The following is a 25180-nucleotide window of genomic DNA, read 5'->3' on the forward strand; positions in this document are numbered from 1 at the left end:
AGCCGGTTCCCGCCTTGCGATGACAGACCATAGATATTTTAAATAAGGTAGAGGATTAACATCTATGGATTCGGGTTAAGACACACGAGAGTAAGTACAACAATAAAGGTGAGTCGACACTGCTTCTTCATAATGCGATGCTGTGTTTTCTTTCGGCACATAATAACCGTTTTATTGTTATGTAAAACGTTTATATTATGTCTATAGACTGTCCATAGTTCATAGCACTCGTAAAAGTTCGTAACATTCGTAGCAATGTTTCTTTGACCATGCTACTTTTTCAACGTGGATTTACAGCTTAATAAGAAAAAGTTTCTGACATAAAACCAGAACATTTCTTTGCTATATATTTCACCTTATTCGGTTACTTAGTAATAATAATTATAAAGGAAAACATACAATTATTAATCGTTCTTTCATACTCAAGCTTGAATTTCATAATGTAGCAATATCTTAGCTTACTCTTAAAATTCTATATTCTTTCGTTGAATAATTTTTTTCTAACCAAATATATATCACACTCAATAAAATTTTAAAATCAAATAAAACTACAATTTAAGGGCAAATACCTTTTATTTAAATTTCATTGTGCATATTTCGGTAAATATAAAAAATATGGCAAAATAAACGTAACCGAGCGTGCATACTTTAAAAAAAAAACAGCGCATCGCCGCAACTTACAGCGCGCCACACAACGACAGTTGCGCAGCTCGAAAAATACATTTAAAAAAGGGCCTACAATATAATAACAACTTTATACATAATTTATTTCAATTTTTCTGACAAAAATAACTGTCTCAACTTTTTTTCACTTTGTCGTCGATAAATCTATGAGACGGAAGCTGTTCGTAGACTAGAATGTGTTTGAGACTCCGTGGACGGTCGACGTAGAGGAGAGTTTAAAAAACTAATGTGTCGTTCCCTGCGTCGATCGTTCACGAAGATTCCCGAAGCAATTAAATTCAGCTTAACATTTTCCCGCCATTTGCAACTTTGACAGCTGTCATTCCAACTGTCAGCTGCCGAATTACAAATGGCGGACAACGCAGAAACCGCTCAAACGCTCTTGTAATTATTATAATAACTCTTAGGTCTATATATTTTTAATTAATCAGTTAATCATTTATTACATACATTTTCTATATACTAAGCAGCAGAGACTAGAGTTTAATGGCGTCTAAGTATAATATATATAGAATAGTTCAATAAATTTACACTTTTTTATAGAATTGTCAATATAATAATAGGGTAGGTATGTAAGAAAATATCGAAAACAAATATGTAAATGCCGTAATACGCCATACAGAGGCGCAATCTTGCAGTATTAAATATATAATTACAATATTTCGTTTCATTATTAAAACAGAATAAAACCTTATTACACAGCACATTATGATATAACATTATAAAGACGCGGGTGAAACCGGAAGTAGTGCAACACTAATAACTATATTTTTTTTTCAATTGAAACATACTTAAGCATTAAATTGTACAATTTCAAACGACCGTTTACATTTACACCACGCATTGATCCACCATTTTGAGTCCAAATTCCATTATTAAAAAAAAAAAAACAACACATCGAATTCATTACAAGTATTTTTTTTTTTAATTTGTCGAAAGAGTTATATTTCAACATTACATAAATTTGTCATCTATTGATGCAAATATTTATATAAGAATTTTCTAGTTATCAATACCTTTTTTTCTATTACGCAGGCAGTGTTGTACGAATTATCACAATACCCGATTCATTTTTTTCTTATGTTGTTTATGAATGTTTTTCGCCCATGGCATGTTATGAGGAAGGATGAAAACATGTTACTAAAAGGGTGATGAGTATGAATGTTGATGGATAAAGGGGATAGGGGGAGGATGTGTATATGAAAGGGGTAAGTACTGAGATGAAACGAGTGACAGAAAGAAGTAAAAGGAAAATACATATTGTTCAGACCCCACGTAGTGGGATAAGGGCAGGAAGAAGAAGTAATGGATGTTTTTCACTCTGATATGTTGTAATTCAAAACCGAATACGTTAATATTCGTAACCTGGTAACATTTGAAGTAATATATCAACTGTTCGCGTAACAGTTTTTTCAGTTCGAAATAATAAAAAAAATATCTTAAACGTGAATTATTATATAATAAACAACTCTTTCCTTAGACTTTCGAAAAAAACAGTCCCTATATACCACATGATAACATTTCTCCCGACCTTAAAAGAATCGGTATCGTTAAAAAATAAAAATTACAATATTCGTGAAAAAATTAATAAATTAAAAAAAAAAAAAAAACACTTCGACAACATTGAACTATCTGTATTTACAAAAGGCGCTACACACACAGCGCGTAGCAATAATCTATTGAGAAACACCGAAGGCACCACAATTCAAAACGAAAAAAAATCGCGCGCACCTTTAAAATATACACGAATATAATACAAAAAAGTTTATTATGCATTTAATTATATTAAATAAATTTCTTTTAAGAAATGTAAATTGAAATACTATAGACACATCTTAAAAAGAAAAATTTTAAATGATATAGTGAGCGTAAGTAAGTCTTTAAAATATAAAACCGTTCGTATGTCCCTGTATGATTAAAGTGATGTATTTCTTTTAACCTCCATCCTTAACTAGCGTGTTGGATCTAAATGTCATTGCAAAAGTGACATTAACAAGCTTTTAAACTGAACGCGTCGATAATATTTTTTTTATTTAACGATAATACCGTTATGGCAAAAGCAAATCGTATTATGCCTTAAGTTGCTTATATATATTTAATATCTATCGCATAATTGCTGTTTGTTTGGTGTATTAAATTAAGTTCAAATTTATATTTTTTTAAATTTTATGTTACAGTATTATTTTTAATTAAAGTTACGTTGGAAACTGTATAACAAAAGGTATGAAGCGCGTTTTTTTTACTTTCCTATAAAATCAAACTCAATTACGGTCATTCACTTACGACCTTTTAAAGTAACAGCTATATTATTATGAAAGTCGTAACTGTACTTATTCTTATTATTATTAACTTAGCCGGTCTAAGTTATGTACTGCTTTATTCTAAGTAGGGTAAAGTTAATACTACTACGAAATTGATTTAGGGCCAAAATTGAAGCTGAAAGCCGTTCCCGTCCGCCATATTGAAAAAGTTTATGACGTCACTTAGGTTTAAATTTCAAGGCATTTTTTATCAAGTTTTTATATTTTTATTAGAAGTAACATAATGACACTTTTGCATTGACAGGGAAAAAATTGAACGATAATTTCTTCGATATTTTTTTTTAAATAGATTTTTTTAACGTTCAATCCAGCATCTACCAGCTTTAAAGGCAAGTCCTATCTACGAGATCTAACTTTTTTTTTTTAATATTTATATTTAATTATTCCCTTAAATTTACTTAAAATTGATAATTTTAACACAAATTTAGAGAAATACTGAATATATATATATTTTTTGATATTTTTCGACTTTTCTTAAAGCGTATATTTATTTAGTTATTTTTTATACATTTACACATGATTTGAATGTTAACAAAATACGTTTAAAACATTTCAAACATAGAGAAGCGAACCGTTTTTGATGAAGTTTTCAATATTAAAAGCATTATTGGCGAGAATTATAAAGCGCTCCACGGGAGCAGTCAAGAAATATACAAACTAATAAACATTACATTCTCCATAGAAATATGTTTATTATTGAAACGCCACGAACACTTAAGAATTTTTACTAAATTTAATTCGAACCATTTTTTTAGTGACATACCTTTGTTGTATGATAGTTATTTAAAGTATTAACATATCCAGTATTTCTCTAAAGCTGTTAAATTATCATATAGCACTATTAACGACCTTATTACCAACGCAATAAGGTTAATAATAGTCTGAGTCCCGTCAAATCTACTAGAAATGGCAAGCGATTATACGAAGAAAATACTTTTTACAAGAGATTTTTTTTATATAAAAATAAATATTTTATGTTAGTTATAACGAACCTTCGACATCCGGATATATATTATGCTGTAACGATTTTGATGTAACGCAAGCGACGGATGCCGGTGTTTGCTTATTAATATAATATGATGATTATTTATTCAATTTGTTCATGAAGATTTATCATTTGATATTATTCGATCAGAACAATGATCTTTATTAACAACACAGTAAGATTTAAAATCGTATAGATAACTTCGCGCCACGAATTTAATTTTCACTTATTAACCTAATTTATTTACGAAATCCGTTCAACCGGATAGTGGGTTCCGTAGCCAATCGAAACCCACCGATGTGTTAAGTCCCGCAAACAATTATTGAATTCTAGAATTTATTTTGTACTTTTTAGACATTTTTTTTATATGTGAAAATTATCATTAGTAATTTTATAGCGTAGCTTCGCTTAATTAACCATTAAATCAATTTATGCCACACTTATAAACGGTTCTGAGCGATTGTTTTGTTGAACATATTTCTCTCTTTCTGTCATTATCCATTTGACATTCGAAAGAAGGAGACAGCATTGGTTCTATCCGCCCGCTACGGTTTATGAGTGGGGCCGTTAGTGTTAGGTTAATGAGTGTGATTATGCCAGTTAATAATCCTTTTCGTCCGCTCACATTGCAGTTAGATCACCTTGTCTATGTGATTTATTTATTTCTGTTCGCCCCCGTGGACTGATCCTCGTTTCGTCACAGCCTGTGTGCTGAACCTGAAATTATTGAATGGATTGTATATCGGCGGTGTCTGATCGTGGGTGATCTTTTTTTTTAATTCAAAGTAGGCAGACTGGCATTTCGGATAGTTGATGGTAAGTCGTCAACCACCGCCCATAGATATTGGGAAGAGATATTAACCATCGCTTACATCATCACTCATTACACTGTCTCACTCATCTTTCTTTTCACCTTTGGCGGTAGAATATGTTATGAGCAGTACCGACTCACACGGGCTCGTACAAATATAAGTCGAGCGGATATATATATAGCGATGGTTATACAATAACATTTTGAGGGTTATATTGTGGAGAATGCTTATTAGGAGTGTATCCGATGCGAGCTCACCGACGGCGCCGTAGACGGGCGGCGGCAGGTCGTCGTGCGCGGGGTCGCGGGCGGCGGGGCGGAAGCGCCGCGCGCGGGCCGCGTTGTGCGCGGGGGGCGCGGGCGCGGAGGGCGCGGGGGGGGCGGCGGGCGCGGGCGGCGCGGGCGGCGCGGGCGGCGGGGAGCCCGACGACGACGACGACGCGCCCGACGCGCCGCCCGCCGCGCTGCGGCAGCGGCTGGTGGCGCTGCAGGCGGAGTTACTTAGTTTAGACGGTCCATATATATTTCTAAGACATAAAGCTGCGCGTCCGCTTGGTAACACCGACTAGATATCTTTTAAATGCTAATCAAATACTACTCTGACCGTTTTCACAGTTTATTCAGACGTCAGTTGACACATTACATACGACCGAGACTCACCTGTTATGCGGTGGCTGGTGACGGTGGCGAGGTCTCGCGAATCGCAGGTTCAGTTCCCGGGCTGGGTCTAGTGCGTATTTGTCGTTTGCGTTCTGTCTCCGTCGCCGTAACGCTGCAATGATTATATTCTATTAGACTTACTGATTAGACATCGTAATATTTTAATAATACAAAATAGAAACAATACTGTACTAGAGTACTGAATCGAGCGGTGGGGTTACTGAGTAAAACGAGTACGAATGAATTGTGAGAATGTTCGCGGAATTAAAAATTAGTTGAATGTTCGAGTGAGTTGAATGACTACGAAAAATTCGTGTGAATGTTGTTGGAGTTGCATGAGAGAGTGTAACGACGATGTGTGTGACGAGTGTGAGTTGCTCGTATGAGTCAAACAATTATATCGTTGTATGCGAGTGAATCGTATAGTACGTAGGAGACGTAAGAGTGAAAGAGTAGTGTGAGTGCGAGCGCGTGGTGTAAAAGCGAGCGATTTGTGTGTGTGTGTGTGTGGTGTAGGTGTCAGCGTGTAGTGTGCGCGCGGTGCTAAGTAAAAGCGTGTAGTGTGCGTGCGCGGTGTAGGTGTCAGCGTGTAGTGCGCGCGCGGTGTGCGGGCGGGCTGACCGGGCGTGAGGTCCGCGTGCGCGGGGTCGGGCGCGTCCCCGCTCCACGACGCGCACTTGGCGAGGCGGTGGTCGGCGCCGGCCGCCAGCTCGCCGCGCGCGCACGCGCTGGCCACGGGGATGCGGGACCCGCTGCCGGACGAGCGCTGGAACACGAGCCGCGGGTGGTCATTAGGGCGGCACTTTGGATTGAAATAGGCTGTAGAATTATTGAATCGAACACCGCTCGTCCCCGAGAATAATACATTGTATTAAAATCGATGACGAACCTAATAATATTACATTTAAAATAGTGTAGCGTGATCCAGAAAAACGAATAAATCAAACAACGCCATCTACTGATCAATCTAGGAACTCAAAAATTGTCATAAAATTCACATCTTGTAGGACTAACTTTCAAATCTCTTTAACTTTGCCCGGCAGAGTGGCACAAAATTCAGAATATTTTTAAACCTTGTAAAAACAAAAGTGGGGCGATTATTTTCATTAGATAGCGGACTGGGATTGGACTGAAAATCAGTGGCGTACCATGGGAGGCTACGTCCAGCAGTGGACTGACACGAGCTGATAATGATGATGAAGATGAAAAATTAATAACATATATATATATACTCACATCCCTCAAGCTGTGTGTCCCGTCGCCGCTCGGGTTTTCCCGACGAACGACAGACGTACTCCTGCAAAAAAAGAGCGTCGAATAAACAAAAAAAAAAAAAAAACAAAATCGAAAAATACTTCATTGAAATAAAGCCCATTTGTACGAATTACTTACGAAACATTAAATATAATGAAATCAAATCTTGCGACTATTTCAGAATGAAGACTTGCGTATCAAACAAACAAACGACTTAAGCTGACAAACACTATTTAGATCTGTCATTGGTGGGCGAAACGTCAAGTTGCTTATATTTATAACAGTAAACAGTATTATTATACGAGTAAAGAAATAATTGTAATATTTCTTTAATGTTTGATAAGTTTGCATTGATACTGGCATTTAAGTTTTGTGTAATAGTTCATGTGATAATTAAAAAATTTAGAAATGACATTTAATGAAAAAAAAAATTGATGTTTTAAAAATATTAATAATTTAGAAAAAAAATGTATTAAGGAATTGTGAGGAAAAACGGAAATGTAATTTCTTTGTGTACAGAGCAACTTTAAGTTTATTTATTTCTAAGCCTTAAAATAATAAAATCATATTAAAAATAATTATAGAAATTTTGCTTATATATAATAATAATAATAATATCCTGGGACATTTTTACACACGGCCATCTGATCCCAAATTAAGCTTGTACAGTTCTTATACTATGGAAACCAGACATCTGATATACTACATATACTACTTTTCTTTTGTAAATACATACTTATATAGATAATTAAACCCAGACTCAGGACAAACAGACATGTTCATGCAGACAAATGTATGTCCTGGGTGGGAATCGAACCTTAGGCATGAAAAGCAAGCAAGTGGAAATGTCATGTATTTGTTTACAGGTAAGAGTTTCGTTATTCTTTAAATATATGTATATATAAAAATATTCGCAATAAAACATGATAAATTAAAAACTCAGTTTACAAAGCAACTACAAGTTTATTCATTTGTACTCCAGATTGTTCCTTCATTGATATAAAAAAAGGTTTTGCTTATATATGATAATAGTTTTTATTATTGGATAATAGATGGCGTTAGTAGTAATTTAAATCGCGCTATAGTTTGTCATATTTGAATTACATAGACGTGATTATTGTTTTTGTATTTTTTAAAGCAAAATTAATTTTCGTCTAGTATGTCATGTTCGTCTGGAAACATTGGTTTCATTGTGATATAATAATGTCCTCCAGACCGATTTCGGCCACGGCGGCCAAGCTCAAGAGAGATTAGCCAACTACGCAGGAGATATTATAGTGCACAAGTGTGTGCGCAAACACAGGTGCAGATATAGTATTAGAAATGCTTGGGGAGTTTTGGAAGGAAAGGAAGGAAGAGTTTGTAGAAAAATCATTTATAGAGGAAATAATTATGGAAATTGGTGTTAAGCAATTCTGAATTTAAACGTGAGCGTAGTCGCGCGTGTAGCGTATAATATGATTTACTATTATGGTGGACTTAGGTGGCTCGTGGACGATACTGATAATAAAAAAAAACAAATATCCAACTCGGCAGCGATTTATTACGTCCCACCATGTTTACAACTCTTATTTACCGCCTTTTTTAAAAGACCATGTTGCCAACTTACAAATACTAAAAAGACAGTTACCACTCAACAGTAAAATATTACGACATACTTATTTATAAATGATAACAAAATCAATGAAATATGAAAAATTAAATAAAATAAATTTAATATACTATTAATGAAATATTTATCAAGCTCCTTAATCACTAGTTGTAGGCAGTAGAGGTAGGTTTGTTAAATTAGTTACCTATCAGGTATTGCGTCTAAGCGCGTCCTCTCCACAGCTGGACTCTGACTCTTCTCGCCACTCCTCGTAGAGGACCTGCTGATAGACATATATCAATGGATAGCGCCTAGCTTTTTGGGAAACAAACAAACTCATACACTCGAGTCGTTCGGTCGTCATGTTAACCCCTCTGGGTAGACACACACCTTTAACTATAAGATATCTAATATGTTACAACCCTTGTGCCTGTAATTACACTGGCTCACTCATCCCTCAAACCGGAACACGCAATACAGAGTAATGACATTTAAATAGAATAAATTATGAGTGGAGGTACCCCCCCCCCCCAGATGTAACTGCACACAATCTACCACCGATAAAAATACGGGTTTGCCAGTGTAATATATCACCCGAGTGTTAATATATGGTACAAATCAAATTATTATTAATTCATGTAGGCTTATATCGTTATATTATATTTGAAATATAAATATCGAGAAGAACCGGTAAGAAGCTCTGTAGTTACTCTTTTCACCCTTTCAATTAATAAGTCAATTAAATACAATTGAATGTATACATATCTTGAAAATCAACGAATATTAGCAAGTTTGCATTTGTCAAAACAAAGTCCAAGCTCATGGGGTTTCCTGACCCGTCACCAGTTCTACCTGTGTAACAAATGTTCATAATTCCAAAGCATTAGAACTTTTGCCATGAAAAATCCATAAGTTGCTCACGGTGGTCCGTCAAATGGTGTCAAAGTCGATCTATCTCGAACAAATATATGAACATAAATTTTCATATATAAGGTATATTTATTATAAATATATAATAATATTGTGTTTATAAATACCGTTTGTCTCGCTGGTGTTCCGTAGCGTCGTAGTAAACGGATGTCTCGTCGTGGTTAAGTCGCACTTCGCCCCCACTCACCACGGAGTGGATTTTGACTGATGGTAATAAACAATATGGTTTTATTATACAGCCTGTGAATGTCCCACTGCTGGGCTAAGGCCTCCTCTCCTTTTTTGAGGACAAGGTTTGAAGCTTATTCCACCACGCTGCTCCAATGTGGGTTGGTGGAATGCACATGTGGCAGAATTTCAGTGAAATTTGACACATGCAGGTTTCCTCAAGATGTTTTCCTTCACCGTCAAGCATAATAATATAAGCATAATAATAAAAATAGTGTTTATAACACAAATTAAGCACATGAAAACTGAGTGGTTTTCTTGTCCGGGTTTGAAACTACGATCATCGGTTATAATACACGCGTTCTAACCACTGGGCCATCTCGGCTGAGACTATACATAATTGAATTTATATATCCTGTATACAAACAAACAAATACTAACTCCACACTTTTTATAATATATAATATATATATATATATATATATTCATTTACTGCCTCAGCTATGATTTTTGACATAGGATTAAAATTTATTAAATAGGCAAAGTTAGAATAATTATACAATATACATAATTCTGAATGCAAAATATGTAAATCATATAATCCTTTAAAAAAAAAAATGTTACAATTGATCATACTTTACTTAAATTACTTTAAATTATACTCACATAAGAATTATAAATATGTACGTGTATGTGTGTATACGCATGTCTTATTAAATTAAAGTCTAATCTAATTGAATTTTTATTGTTTTAATTGTATATTTTGTATTTAAATTTAATGATGTATGTGTGTTGGTTGTATGGGTATCGTTTGCATGTGTGTCGGGTAGTAAGGGTATTGTATGTGGTTCAGCTATGTGTCTACTGTATTTATTTCAACGTTATGCGAGTCGGTGTTTACCGGAGTGCATGGGCGAGGTGCTGTCCGGCGGACGAACGCGTATCTCAAGGCGGCTAGAGACCGTCGTCTCGGGAGGTGGCTTCGCCGGCGGCTGGGACGAGCTCGACGAACGGGACAGGCTCTGGAAGTTGATCGTATCACAAACTTACCAAATTTTAAATCTTGTATATATTTGTCAATATATTAAGTCATTTACATCAGTGGCATTTTTAGACACTTTATGAAAATATAAAACGGAAGTACTTTTTAACTGTTCAGGGAATTTAAGAGATTGATATAAAACTATTTAATAAAATTAAAAAAAAGTCTAAAATAAATAAAGTACCCTGTGGAACATCTATTACTGAAAATTAAGCTAAGATTAATAATTATTTAACAAGATATATAAAGATTACAATCTGAACTCTAATAAGATTAAAGTGAATACAGATTACCGTTAAATGACTGTATTATGAGAAAATTTGTTGACATCTGCAGTATTATCTATACGTAGACAAACATAAAGGTTTCTAGGTCGGATTTAGGCTTTTTTTAAGCTACACGTGTGACGAGTAAATTGGCCACCCGATGTTAAGTGGTCATAGACATTTCCATTTTTTCTTCGCCAATGCGCCACCGAACATCGGGAACGATTACGTCCCTCGAGCCTGTAGTTATATTAGCTCTGCTACCGGGAGCGCGGCACTAGCGGGGCGAGGGGCGAGGGGGCGGCGGGGCGGCGGGGCGAGGGGCGAGGGGGCGGCGGGGCGAGGGGCGAGGGGGCGACTCACGGGCAGGCTGGCGGCGCGCGGGCGCGGCGCGGGCGCGTCGGGCGGGTCGCGCGCCGCCACGCCGCGCATGACGTCGAGGCGGTAGCGCAGCGCGCCGCCCGAGCCGTCGGAGAACGACGCCTGCTGCAGCAGCGGCGCGCGCAGCTGCCGCACGCGGCTGCCTGGGGGACGGCGGGGGCCTCAGTACAGTCCGTGCGGTACGAGGCGCGGGAGACGACCGAAGGACGAGACGTTACTCGTTTGGATATTTACTCGTGAAGAGATTATATTTTATAGGAAGCCAACACGGTGTACAATAAAAAGCCAACACGGTGTTTTTTCTGTCCCAAAAAATAACAACTCCAAATAATGACACTCGTTAACACTCCATCGCGATTATACGCTAACTCATCATGAATTTCACAAATTCAGCTTCGCTTATTCCAACTTTACCATTTTTAAACATATCGCATAAGCAAAACAATACGTGAGATGTATCAGTATACGATTCTCTTAGTCGTTAAATTATTAATGAGTTTAGAAGGTAAGATCATAAATACGTACTAACACTCACGTACACACCTATATAAACATGATTTGCTAAAATCATAACCTACGTTTTGCTTATACAAAAGTCAGATCATTTCTTTGCTAACGCTCCTTCGTTCGTTAATTGACATTTTTCATTTATTAAAAAAAATCCGTCCCATTCTTATTGGGCACGAATTATGCAATGAAATGTTTATTTTGAATAAATAATCCAATTCAAGCCGATTTATTTTTGCAAACTATTTTGCTGACCGTCAAGGAAAAAATAGATATGCGAATGGTTTTTTTTTTGTATGTTTATTTTTCTAATATTATTTTTCGTCGTTTTATATACAATGTAATAACTATGAGATGGCATTGGCCCCTAAGACACTCCTTCCTTAAGGTCTTCCTAGCTTAAGGTGCCGGGGTATTTTTGAATGTATGTACAAAAACTATTTAAATAAAGTTTTTATTACTATTATTTTAGATTTAATCTACGAATCAATTGCGAACTCACCTATCGCAGGTAGTGTCCAACTCCTTGGCAGCGCCGGCTGTAGTCTGGGGAAAGCGTCGATACCTGCGCTGTGCAAGCAACACTTTGTGCTCTTCACAGGAGGCTTCTCCGCTATTTCCGGTTTTTCAGCCTTTTCCGGTTTTTCTACCTAATTATAAATAGCTATTATTAGATTAGTAATATATTCAATCCGAATGTCTGTTCGTTCATTACGCTCAGCTGCCTTTACATGGCCAAATGTACAGGAAACATAAGTGTAAGCATGTGTATATACTATTCCGCGAGTTGCGAGTGCGGCGAGGGAGGGGGGGCGATTTGCTTTAAGGGGAGATTCAAGTTTTACCCTACGTCGCTTTCTATACCTCTGAAAACATGACGAACAAATTTTATGCTAATTGAGTAGTTGAAACGTGCAAGGCATTGTGACGAGTGTAATATAAAAATAAATGTATTCACTTTATAATATTAGTCAGAATAGAGTGGGGATATCCAATATTTTAGAGTTAAGAAACTGGACCAATTACTTTACGTTCTTTCAGAGGTGGACAGGAAATAAAAACTACGAACTCAAGTCAGAGTTATTGAGTATTTATACCCGCAAACAGCATTTTATTCGCTCGACCAGGGATTTAAAACTAGGACCTCAGGAGCTGAAGCCTTACAAACTAGCAACTGGGACAAGGAGTTGGTCGAATTCTAACACGAATATGGAGTGAGACTACCAAAAATAGACATGTTACATACCAAAAATAGTATATGTATAATTCTTTAATTTAAATTTCCCCTCCTCTCACGATTTTTTTTATTATTATTATGTGATATTTATAAGTGGAAGCTTGACTGGTATGTGTGCTGATGTTAATATTTTACTTTTAAGAATGAATGTATGTTTCCCAAATAAAAAAAAAAAGTTCTAATCACCTCATTGGGCACATTGATCTGCGGCGACACGCGCGGCGGAGTGTGCTGCGTCGGCTGCGTCGGCTGCGTCAGCTGCGTTTGCTGCGTGTGCTGCGTGTGCTGCGTGTGCGTCAGCGGCAGCTGCGTGCGCGGCGCGTTCGAGCAACTCGACACGGCGGACGTCGCACGCGTGTTGCGATGTTCGGGCGACTGACAAATTTATGGAATTCTATTTATATAACATACTAGCCGCCTATCCCGACTTCTTACGAGGAAAACTATAAAAGTTACCCCTCCTATTTCCCCCATTTAAAGCTGAAATTTTCAAGAAATTATTCTAAGCGGATGCTGACATCGTAAAAATTTATTTTACATACTGTGTTACAAATTAAAGCTTTCTAGACTAAGTAATTTTGGCTTTACAGCCAATGGTCAGTCAGGGGAAATGATTTTATAAGTATAGATTTTAGTGTTCGAGTCGAGATTGCTCGATGAATGGAACAAGTTGAACGTAATCGAAGATCGTGATTTTAATGTTAATATAATTACACTTAAGAAGTAAAATTGAACATTAAAAACCAATTTATAAGCAGTTTATAAACTTCATTTAATTAACTAGTTGTGACTATTATTATATAATTATAATTAAATTATTATACAAATTTAACACGAACAAATCACGGTTATCAGCTTGTATTCTTATAATATATATATATTTTTTAATTACCTGTAATTGTTCCTGCTTCCATTCATTATCTGTGGTCTCTTCTGAGTCGTCGAACTGTGACTTCCACAGCGACACTAGTGTGAGGGCGCCACCTTTCGTCACCTTTAATAAAAATATAATTTTCATATTAATAAATAGCTCTACAAAGAGTCTTAAGGACAATCTAACTGCTACAACTATATCACAGTGCGCGTGCGCAAACACATACACTACTGTCTCACTCTTATCCTAACTCAAGTAGAGAGAGCAGACATTCAGATATTTTTTTTTTGTTTATCTATTGACAGCGGGACAGGCACAAGACTACCAAATTAATATAACCGTAACAGGCTGTGAATGTCCCACTGCTGGGCTAAAGGCCTCCCTCTCCCTTTTTTGAGGAGAAGGTAAAAAAATCCAAGATGGCCCAGTGGTAAGAACGCGTGAATCTTAACCGATGATCGTGGGTTCAAATCCGTGCAAGGACCACTGAATTTTCATGTGCTTAATTTGTGCCACTTTGGCCACCAAAGATGGCAAATAACGCTTCTCGTGACACCGAAATGACGACATACCTGAGGTCGATTCCTTCGCTCGACCTTGAGTATAATTCTATTGAAATCACTTACAAAATTTAATACAAGATAGAGCTTTGCCACCGGCTCTCAGCGACGCGGCACAGCGGACCCCCCGGCTTACCTGCTGCAGCGCAGACACGTTCTCGTCGTCCATGACGGCGAACTGCGTGTAGCTCTGGTCGGCGCGCGCACGCGCGTTGCGACGGGCGCCTAAAACAAATTTTATATTTACTTTCTCTTACAAACCTCTAAGGCGACAAAAAATGACGAGGGATCTTTCTTAATTTTATATATACTTTGCATATTGCATTACAAAGAAATATAATATTTTTCGGTGGACTCAACCGAGGATTTGTTGCTGATTTGGAGCTGTTGGAGGCTCTGCTGTTTTATAAAAGAGAGGCTGCTTGTCCAGTGACCTGGTGTTGCTGCTGGTGCTTTTATTTATTTGTTCACTCATTTTGACATTGCGTTCAGGGTTTGCACTATCCTGCTTGTCTATTTAAATCACTTAATTTTTACCGATGCCAACTCACCTACAACTAACTTGTAATATTTTATTGTATTAATGTTAACTTAATTGACCAGATACTGTCAACGGCCCACACCCTGATTTTTTTTTATGTTGTCAATTTTATAATTAAAATTTTATAATCTTTATGACGAGTTTTATTAATGTAACGGTCTTGATGGAACGAACCCCGTAAACACGAGAACCCCGTGACAATTTTGGCGCCCATCTGGGTTGGTACCACCGAATAGTTACTCCACCATCAAACGTGAATACGTTTTATTGCTATGTTAGCGTTTCCGGTTCCGATGGCTACCCATATTAGATTGTAGTAGATGTATTTCGAGGGTAGATAGAAACTTGCTAAATTTGAAGAAAAATCATTAGCATCAAGACTTTGGTAAAAATGTATATATTAAATCTCTTAAGCCAATTTGGTGGTAGGGCTTTGTCGCCCGTCTAAGAAGGTACCATCTCATCTGATTCTACCGCCAATACTTAACAGCAATACTATGTTATGTTCCGAATAAGGGACAATTAATATTTCTTACACTGCCACTGTCTATAGACTATGGTGAACACTTACCATCAGACGGCACATTGGCCAGTGTGCTTATCTATTTGAAATGAAAATATACACAGTAAAGTAACAGTAATAGCCTGTTAATGTCCCACTGCTGGGCTAAGGCCTCCTCTTCCTTTTGAGGAGAAGGTTTGGAGCTTATTCCACCACGCTGCTCCAATGCGGGTTGGTAGAATACACATGTGACAGAATTTCAATGAAATTAGACACATGCAGGTTTCTTCACGATGTTTTCCTTCACCGTCAAGCACGAGATGAATTATAAACACAAATTAAGCACATGAAAATTCAGTGGTGCTTGCCCGGGTTTGAACCCACGATCGTCGGTTAAGATTCACGCGGTCTAACCACTAAGCCATTTCGGCTTAAAATATATTTTAGTTGATTATTTCAACGTTCATCTAGTAACGCTATCAAAGAATATAAATTCGAATTATGCATAGATTGTGGTGATCATTAATATCGCCATCACAATGCTTGTAACAACACTGATATTGACGGTTGATGGTAGGTTATCGAATCGTGGTTACCTCTCTTGAAGTGTGTGTCGGAGTGCATGCTGTCCACGTCGGCGACGATGCGCGGACTGCTAGCGTCAGCTGGTGAAGTTAAATAATCATAATTATAATAATATCCTGGGACATTATTCACACACGGCCATCTGATCCCAAACTAAGCAGAGCTTGTACTATGGAAACCAGACAACTGATATGCTACATATATTATTTTTCTTTTGAAAATATATACTTATATAGATAATTACACCCAGACTCGTCCTGAGTCTGGGTGTAATTATAAACAGACATGTTCATGCGCACAAATATTAGTCCTGGGTGGGAATCGAACCCACAACCTTCATCGTGAAAGGCAAGCACGCCAGCATGAGCGGGTGCTCATCATTATTACTATACTCATTATGTTATAGTTTCATGTGAGAGTAACATCAAATAGTGGATAGATTTTCGTTTCGTGGAAAGTGTTTCTGTGTTTGCGCACACACTCGTGCACTATAATATCTCCTGCGCAGTTGGCTAATCTCACTTGTGATTGGCCGCCGGAGCCGAAATCGGTCTGGAAGATTTCATCGTCATTGCCATCGCTATAATCATTTCCGACTACTAAGTAAGCTAAGAGTAAGCTAAGAGTAAGCTAAGAGTAAGATAATACTAAGCTAAGTAGAAACTTTTGCTTTCGAAGTGGAAGTACTTCACAACACCGATCGTGTTCGCGATGAATATAACCCCATAGTACAACAATGTGTTGAGGGCGGTGTTGAGGAAACCTCGATACTAGTGCGTCGGCAATGTTCGCTGATGCTCGCGTGGACGATTTTTTCTCTATAATACGCAAGCGTGTCGCCTCCATTATGAGCAGAACTTCGAAAAGTACCAACACCCTCCTCAGCACATTGGTTTGTAAATTGGACAGTCACTTCTGGGAACACTGGAATGGTGTACATGTGAAGCGGGTCTAATTCTAGGATTAAGTACTAACGTAGCATTCGTTACTAATCTATTTAATTTTAATTATTTATTTTAATTTATTTGTTATTATTTTTTAATTTTATTTGAATTTAATGTTAATTTTAATTTAATATGGATTGTTTAATCCGAAATAAAGTATTATTATTATTATTATTGCATTGGCAGCTACCTGTGGAGGGCGCGGCGGGCGCGGAGGGCGCGGCCGCCAGCTCCTGCACGCACGTGGGCGGCGCCGTCACCACGCGCAGGCGCAGCAGCGCGGGGCCGCCCGCCGCGTGCGCTGGGGGGGCACGCGTTACTTCGAACCATTTATAAAGTAGCCAGATATGTGACTTTGAAATAACAATTTATTACATATCCTTTTGTACATATTCTTAAGCTTATATGACGCAAAAACATTATTTTTAAGTGGAATTGAGACTGAGATAGCGACCGAGTCTGAGGGAGAGCGCTTCAGCACAATACACTAGTGCTACATATATGACAAAATATCATTATTTATAAAAAAAAAAAATGAATATAAATCTTATTCAAAACCAAAATTTAACATAATAAATAGCTGGGAGCGATTTGAGCATAAAGTAATTTTCATATTTAAAGACTACATACAATACACTTAACCACACAAAAGTAAGCTTACTACGAATAGCTATCTTATAGCCCTTAATAAATATATAGACACAACAGACTAATGCGCTTTTTTTTTTCTTTTCTGACGTGTATCTACTTCATTTGAGCGCAAAACATTCTGCCAATGTCGCGTATAAAATAGACGACACGTATGATATGAGATTATTCGGTTTAAAATTTTGAAACGTTTAACGATGATGAGTGAAAACTATGTAATTCCACAATAGATATCTAGAAAAATATTATAATTAATAAAAAATATATAAAATATTACTACACATTATTAATACTAAATAGATTACGTTAAGTAAACAGTAACAGCCTGTTAATGTCCCACTGCTGGGCTAAGGCCTCCTCTCCCTTTTGAGGAGAAGGTTTGGAGCTTATTACACCATGCTGCTCCAATGCGGGTTGGTAGAATACACGTGTGGCAGAATTTCAATGAAAATAGACACATGCAGGTTTCCTCACGATGTTTTCCTTCACCGTCAAGCACGAGATGAATTATAAACACAAATTAAGCACATGAAAATTCAGTGGTGCTTGCCCGGGTTTGAACCCGCGATCATCGGTTAAGATTCACGCGTTCTTACCACTAGGCCATCTCGGCTTATTACGTTAAGTAACAACCTGAAAACGTCCCACTGCTGGGCTTAAATCTCTACTTTTGAGGATGAACTTTGGAGCTTAGTCCACCAACTCCAATACAGATTGGTAAATAGAAATATAGCAGATGTACAGTCTCCTTCATCGCCGAACACATGAAGACTCTTAACGTAGTCGTATATGTACCCGGTTGCGGTGCGCGCGGCTTGCAGGGCGGCACGCTCTGGCGCTCCGGCCTGTTGGCCGGGCCGGTCACGGCTGACGTGCTGGTCTCCTGGAAACGAAACAGTAATTTACATCTCGATGTGTGCTAAACAATGATAAAATTGTAAACACACAAATATTCCAAAAACAGGAGGCAAAGACAAATAAACATCTTTGACCTTGAATTGCCGCGATATCATTGGTCGATATGTTGAATTATCTATGGTATTCATGTCGGCTAAGTTATCGGAACTACGGGAGTGAAATTAAAGTATATATAAGTTGTTAGGTGTAATAGTGTTTTATTATAAATAAATATATATTGATCGAGAAATATTTATATGTATTATGGTTTGTTTATACTCGTTCTTAGATTGCAATAGTCTATATACAAATAATCGTTCTAATTCTATTTTGTCGCTGGATTAATAGATTCCTACCGTTTTGTAGTATGATATGCTTAGCTATCATATTTATTACCTTTGCGTGTCTGTCTGGTGATGGAGCAGGAGTCGTTCTCACTTCCACTTCTTTTTCAACCGTAGGTTTGTCTGTGTTTGACTGTTGAACAAAAAAAAAATTACACCAACACGGACAGAAATATTATAGTTTATGAGAGTGCAAATCGAAGTCCTGTATGAGGTCCTGACTTTAAGCCTCAGATCGATAAAACTCTCAATAGGAGATCAGTGTGATAGTTGGTACTTTTTACATTTCGTGCCTCGGATAGCACGAACACTCGTTGTAAGTGAATAGATTTTTTTTTTTTTTATAGAATAGGAAGGCGGACGAGCATATGGGCCACCTGATGGTAAGTGGTCACCAACGCTCTTAGACATTGGCATTGTAAGAAATGTCAACCATCGCTTACATATCCAATGCGCCACCAACCTTGGGAACTAAGATTTTATGTCCCTTGTGCCTGTAATTACACTGGCTCACTCACCCTTCAAACCGGAACACAACAATATCAAGTATTGCTGTTTTGCGGTAGAATATCTGATGAGTGGGTGGTACCTACCCAGACGAGCTTGCACAAAGCCCTACCACCAGTAGCTACCTTACTTCTATCTTCTGTAGCTTCTCTAAACGAAAGAACTGCTCAACGAAACAGCATTGCATCAAGATTTCGTTTACAAAAGGTTGTTTTTAAAATAGTTTTTTTTTTCTATTTATTTATTTCCACAGGATATACAGCGTGTATGCAATAATATAATATATATTTTTTAATAAATGTATAAATACATAATAGATACTTTTTGTACATTATACACCCAAACTCAGAGAATCGAACCCGCAATATCAGAGCGGGAGGCTGGATCACTGTCCACTGCACCAATAGGTCAGTAATTTTTCATGATGATCAAGTGAGTAAAGTCGTGTAAGCGTAACTAATAAACGATTCCACTCGACACATACGTATCCGTTAACATGGGGCGGCACGTGTCTCGGCGACGCGGGCTGCGGTCTCTTCTCCGCGGCCTTCTCCTTCTGTAGATTCGTCTGTGTGTCCGTAGCCACCGCCGTCGTAGCCTCCGTCTCGAGGCGTCGACGTGTCTGTACGAAATTTGTTCATTACATTGATTATAAGCAGGTTTTACTGGTGGTAGAGCTTTGTGCAAGCTCGTCTGGGTAGGAACCACCCACTCATCAGATATTCTACCGCAAAACAGCAGTACTTGTTATTGTTGTGTTCCGGTTTGAAGGGTGAGTGAGCCAGTGTAATTACAGGCACAAGGGACATAACAACATCTTAGTTCCCAAGGTTGCGCAAGGTGGCACATTGGCGATGTAAGCGATGGTTAACATTTCTTACAATGCCAATGTCTATGGGCGTTGGTGACCACTTACCATCAGGTGGCCCATACGCTCGTCCGCCTTTCTTTTCTATAAAAAAAGGTAAGGTAATTTTATATACTGACCTTAAAATTAAAAAAGTAATTCAATGTTATTTATGTAATAATTTTTATATTATTTACGTTAAGGCTAAGGCGTCCTCTCCTAATGAGAAGGTTTCGAGATTATTCCACCACTATTGCGGATTGGCGATACACAAGTGGCAGAACTTCAGGTAAATTAGACACATGCCTCTAGTTTCCCTCACGAGATGAATTGTAAACACAAAATATTTTTAGAAAAGTCAGTGGTGCATGCTTGGGTCACCCGCGATTATTAAGATAGACGCGTCCTATCCACCACTCGGCTCGTGCAAGAACATAACGGAACCAACACCCCCGGGGAGCCTACTCACGCGGTCGGGCTGGTGGTCGGGCGAGGGCTGGTGGTCGGCGCCGCTGGCCAGCACGGCGCGCGCGCGGCCCGCCGGCGCACTCTGACACACACACACGCAGCTTATTTCGCGGATGACTTTTTTTATAAATACTACCGTACACTAATATTACTTTTCAAATATTAATCTCAAGAATTCCTAACATATCTTAATACTTCTCGTCTTCGAAGTCGTATGCCTGTGACTTAAAAAATATACGGGAACTACTTTAACGACTCGTTACTCGTAACTCAAGAACCATCAGTTACTGACACACAAAAACTATTCGTTATTCATTTCCATTATATTAATGCGGGTCACAAATATCAGTACTAACATCCTTCTCCCAGTCGTAAGGATCCGTCTCCCGGATCCCGCGTCGCTTGCAGCACCTCTCCAGCAGGGAAGCCAGCATGGCGTAGTCCGGCGTGTCCGCGTACTCCAGCTGCTGGACGTGCTCTAGGAACTGGCGCAGTTCCGATGGTAAGTGCTTCAGAAGGAGGCGGTGATCATATTTCTCTTTCATCAGACCGACCTGTGCAACAATGTAATGGATGGTAAGTATGTAAGTTTGGATATCACATCACACCACTAAGCACCAATATATTATGTTTTTTTGTTATTGAATAGATAGGCGGACGAGCATATGGACCACGTGATGGTAATTGGCCACCAACGCTCATAGGCATTGACATTATATGAAATGTTAACCATCGCTTACATCGCCAATGCGCTACCAACCTTGGGAACTAAGATGTTATATCCCTTGTGCCTCTTATGTTTCAGTTCGAAGGATGAGTGAGCCAGTGTAATTACAGACACAAGGGATTTAAGCGTGTAGGCTATCTTGAGATACTGAGGCGTATATATATTCAGAGACGAATCCAGGTATGAGGCTAGCTAATACTCAAAGACCGAAGAAATAATATATTTTTATTTGAGACACGTCACAATTATTTGAGTACCCTGTACTGACTGATCAATACATTATACGTGATTTATTTTTTTTGAAGATTTTTTATGATTTGACGTCATCATGATAATATGAAGTACAACTAAAATGGCGATGTGCTGACGGCACAGGATATAACATCTTCGTATTTATTGGATCCCGCGGTTGGCTCATTGACGATGAAGAGTGGTTTATACTTATCGCAGTTACATATCTAGAGGTTACGGGGTATTACGTGGTCACTTATGGCTGTAGTATTACAAAGTATTGCTGTTTTGCGATAGAAAACATTGCGCTGGTACCTCCAATCGGCGGTAGTGTTGTATTATAAATAGAGATATATTAATCGAGAACTGTTTGTAGTGTACATAACAGTAACAGTAACAGCCTGTAAATGTCCCACTGCCGGGCTAAGGCCTCCTCTCCCTTTTTTTGAGGAGAAGGTTTGGAGCTTATTCCACCACGCTGCTCCAGTGCGGGTTGGTGGAATACACATGTGGCAGAATTTCAGTGAAATTGGACACATGCAGGTTTCCTCACGATGTTTTCCTTCACCGTAAAGCACGAGATGAATTATAATTACAAATTAAGCACATGAAAAGTCAGTGGTGCTTGCCCGGGCTTGAACCCACGATCATCGGTTAAGATTCACGCGTTCTACCACTGGGCCAGTGGTAAGAAAGCAGAGTTATTAGCAAATCTTAGGTTTATTTATCTTTACTCGCTATCCTCTCCTTATTCGGTATATAACAATGTATATAACAATGTATATAACAACTACGACTATAACCAGTATTAATATTTATTTATTTATTTGGATCTCCAACAGTTCTACATAAGACACAGTCAAATCACTTTTTACATTATATTAAAACAAACTATGCACAACCAATTACAGGAGAACACGCCATTCACAAACACAATTACAAAATATACAAATCAAAAATAGATTAAGAACAGAAAATAAAAATATTTAAATAAAGAACATAAAACAAAAACAGAAACAAAAGGTAGTAACTAACTAAAATTTAATATATATATATATATATATATATATATATATATATATATATATATAACGCACTTGTTCCTTGTCCTTAATCTTCCTCCAGGGTAGCTGCCCGTTGACGAACTCGACCAGCATGTAGAACAACGACCAGAGATCGTCGTGTCTCCCCATCTCCTTGTTCTTGTGGGCATTGATGGAAGCGTAGCGGACTGTGCCTGAAATGATAAAATGTTCGATTATATCAAAATCATTATATATCAATATATTCAAATGGGTTTTATGAGGACTATTGCGGGCTTTTTTTATAAAATAGGTAGGTGGATGGGCAAATGGGCTGATGGCAAGTGGTCACCATCGCCCATAGATATTGGCACTGTAAGAAAGTTCTTACTCACCAGTAAAGTTACTGGTATGAAACGATTATCTTCAAGTCAATTTAATAAATATATAATTATACTAGCGGAACCGGCAGACGTCATGCCATAGACATTTTTTCATTTGGTGACATACCGACAGCAGCGCCACCTACCGGGTCTTAATGTTTTTCAAAACAACCAGGAACGCATTGAAATATACGCACAAAATTTCATCCAAATCGGTCTAGCCGTTTTGGAGGATTTAGTGTCAAACACACGTACAGAAAAATTATATATATAAAGATTATTGTATAACACCAATAATTATAAAATATGATATATATATATATAAAAATCGCTGAGTATTTCCGGTTCTTTTCAGCTCTGATGTGTTTATTTCCGAACCAATGGTAGTTTTATGACATCATTAAGCAAGTGTAACGCACATTAAGGGAGTGTGCTACATTGAATAAAGATTTTTGTCAGGGACGTTTGATCAAACAATGATTTGATTGATTACGTTTTTAACGATACTAATGGCGAGCTCAGGTCGATCGATATTTATCGACTAGTATTTGTCAAAGCCTATGATGAGAAGCCGAGATGGCCCAGTGGTTAGAACGCGTGAATCTTAACCGATGATCGTGGGTTCAAACCCGGGCAAGCACCACTGAATATTCATGTGCTTAATTTGTGTTTATAATTCATCTCGTGCTTGACGGTGAAGGAAAACATCGTGAGGAAACCTGCATGTGTCTAATTTCATTGAAATTATGCCACATGTGTATTCTACCAACCCACATTGAAGCAGCGTGGTGAAATAAGCTCCAAACCTTCGTCTCAAAAAGGAGAGGAGGCCTTAGCCCAGCAGTGGGATATTAACAGGCTGTTTCTGTACTAGAGAAGCAAAAAGACCAGTGGGCAGACCACCCGCCCGATGGTCAGACGATTTTAGGAAAATGGCGGGTGCACAATGGATGAGACTAGCACAGGACCGGGAGAATTGGCGCGCCTACGAGGAGGCCTATGTCCAGCAGTGGATTAATTTGGACTGAATATGATGATTTGTCAAAGCTCTACCGATATCGATGTGGTTACATCCTTATAATCAAAGTAGTACCTCTGAAACCCGCAGCGGCCCTCGGCGGTCGAACCTGCCCGTTGCTCGTCGTATACTGCCTGGCTAGACCGAAATCTAGCATATAGACCCTACGACAATTCGACGGGTGACGACCGATGCTGAAATTACTCTGTAATTTGAAACAAGAACACACATTATTTCTTAAACACCTTAGTTAAAAAATTAGCATAGCGGGTCATTAGTGAAACGATGCTGTCTTCTTCTTTCGAATGTCAAATCGATAATAATAGAAAGAGAGAAATATGTGTTTAACTAAACAGATAAGCAACCTAAATAAGCAAGCCCGTTATATAATTCATTTCATTACTAGATCCATTTCGAGTTTATTACATTTCGATTATAAATTTCCGCTTCCTACAGGCAATTTTATTTGATTGGTTGAGGTTCAAGGTCATTTGCTGAACTTTTTAGTCTCAGCACGACTATCACGCCGATGAATACTGGGGAATAAGACTCGCTTACTTCCCCCACCATAGGGATACCTAACCAGATGGGAGGATGTATTCTAAGATACCCTCTTAGTATCCACCAACCCCTCATTATAATAATCCATCCATACAATAAGCCATCTGATCCCAAATTAAGCTTGTACAAAGCTCGTGCTATGGAAACCAGACAACTGATATACTACATATACTATTCTTCTTTTGTGAATACATACTTATATAGATAATTACACCCAGACTCAGGACGAACAGACATGTTCATGCACACAAATATCCTGGGTGGGAATCAAACGCACAACCTTCGGCGTGAAAGGCAAGCGTCCACCAACCACACCAACCGGCTCGTCATTGTAGCAGCGTGGTAAAATAAGCTCCAAAATCTCCTCTAATGCCATTATCACAAAAGTGGGACATTCACCGGCCGGTACTTATTTTAATATAGTCAGAGGATAATAGAAGATACCACATACCACTAGTAAAATTTAAAAATAATATATGAAGATTTAGGTGGTACCAATACCACTTTGAGGTACTTACAGGCTTTATATCTCTGTGTAGGAAACCAACTGAATGTATGGAATCTATTGCTTTCAATATTTGAAGTCCGAGTCTGGAAAGGATAAAGATAAAAAAACATTTAATTAAGAAAGAAAAAAATATCACAAAGTCCGGTAGCTGTGAGAACATCACAAGTCAGTGTCAA

The 25180-nt window shown here is 38.1% G+C and overlaps 1 protein-coding gene across 4 annotated transcripts in view; it reads right to left on the bottom strand.

Moving 5' to 3' along the window:
* Window positions 1-3320: 3320 nt before the first annotated feature.
* Window positions 3321-25180, bottom strand: part of LOC126778796 (tau-tubulin kinase homolog Asator) — a 74024-nt gene continuing 52164 nt past the window's right edge. For 2 of the 4 annotated variants that reach the window (XM_050502466.1, XM_050502467.1), the window contains exons 9-31: window positions 25015-25087; window positions 24011-24140; window positions 22610-22749; window positions 20911-21108; window positions 20556-20636; window positions 19724-19861; window positions 18785-18865; window positions 18287-18374; window positions 17034-17144; window positions 15911-15979; window positions 14408-14496; window positions 13730-13831; window positions 13024-13212; window positions 12103-12250; window positions 11076-11236; window positions 10306-10426; window positions 9344-9440; window positions 8512-8589; window positions 6698-6758; window positions 6083-6227; window positions 5462-5573; window positions 5060-5286; window positions 3321-4707 (exon numbers count right to left, since the gene is read on the bottom strand). In XM_050502466.1, coding sequence (XP_050358423.1) covers window positions 4688-4707; window positions 5060-5286; window positions 5462-5573; window positions 6083-6227; window positions 6698-6758; window positions 8512-8589; window positions 9344-9440; window positions 10306-10426; window positions 11076-11236; window positions 12103-12250; window positions 13024-13212; window positions 13730-13831; window positions 14408-14496; window positions 15911-15979; window positions 17034-17144; window positions 18287-18374; window positions 18785-18865; window positions 19724-19861; window positions 20556-20636; window positions 20911-21108; window positions 22610-22749; window positions 24011-24140; window positions 25015-25087 — 2659 coding nt within the window. In that variant the 3' untranslated portion in view covers window positions 3321-4687. The remainder of the gene's footprint in view (window positions 4708-5059; window positions 5287-5461; window positions 5574-6082; window positions 6228-6697; window positions 6759-8511; window positions 8590-9343; window positions 9441-10305; window positions 10427-11075; window positions 11237-12102; window positions 12251-13023; window positions 13213-13729; window positions 13832-14407; window positions 14497-15910; window positions 15980-17033; window positions 17145-18286; window positions 18375-18784; window positions 18866-19723; window positions 19862-20555; window positions 20637-20910; window positions 21109-22609; window positions 22750-24010; window positions 24141-25014; window positions 25088-25180) is intronic. The other 2 variants (XM_050502468.1, XM_050502469.1) reach the window with 2 other exon arrangements.

Source organism: Nymphalis io, chromosome 27 (assembly GCF_905147045.1).
Source record: "Nymphalis io chromosome 27, ilAglIoxx1.1, whole genome shotgun sequence".
Taxonomy (NCBI): Eukaryota; Metazoa; Arthropoda; class Insecta; order Lepidoptera; family Nymphalidae; genus Nymphalis; species Nymphalis io.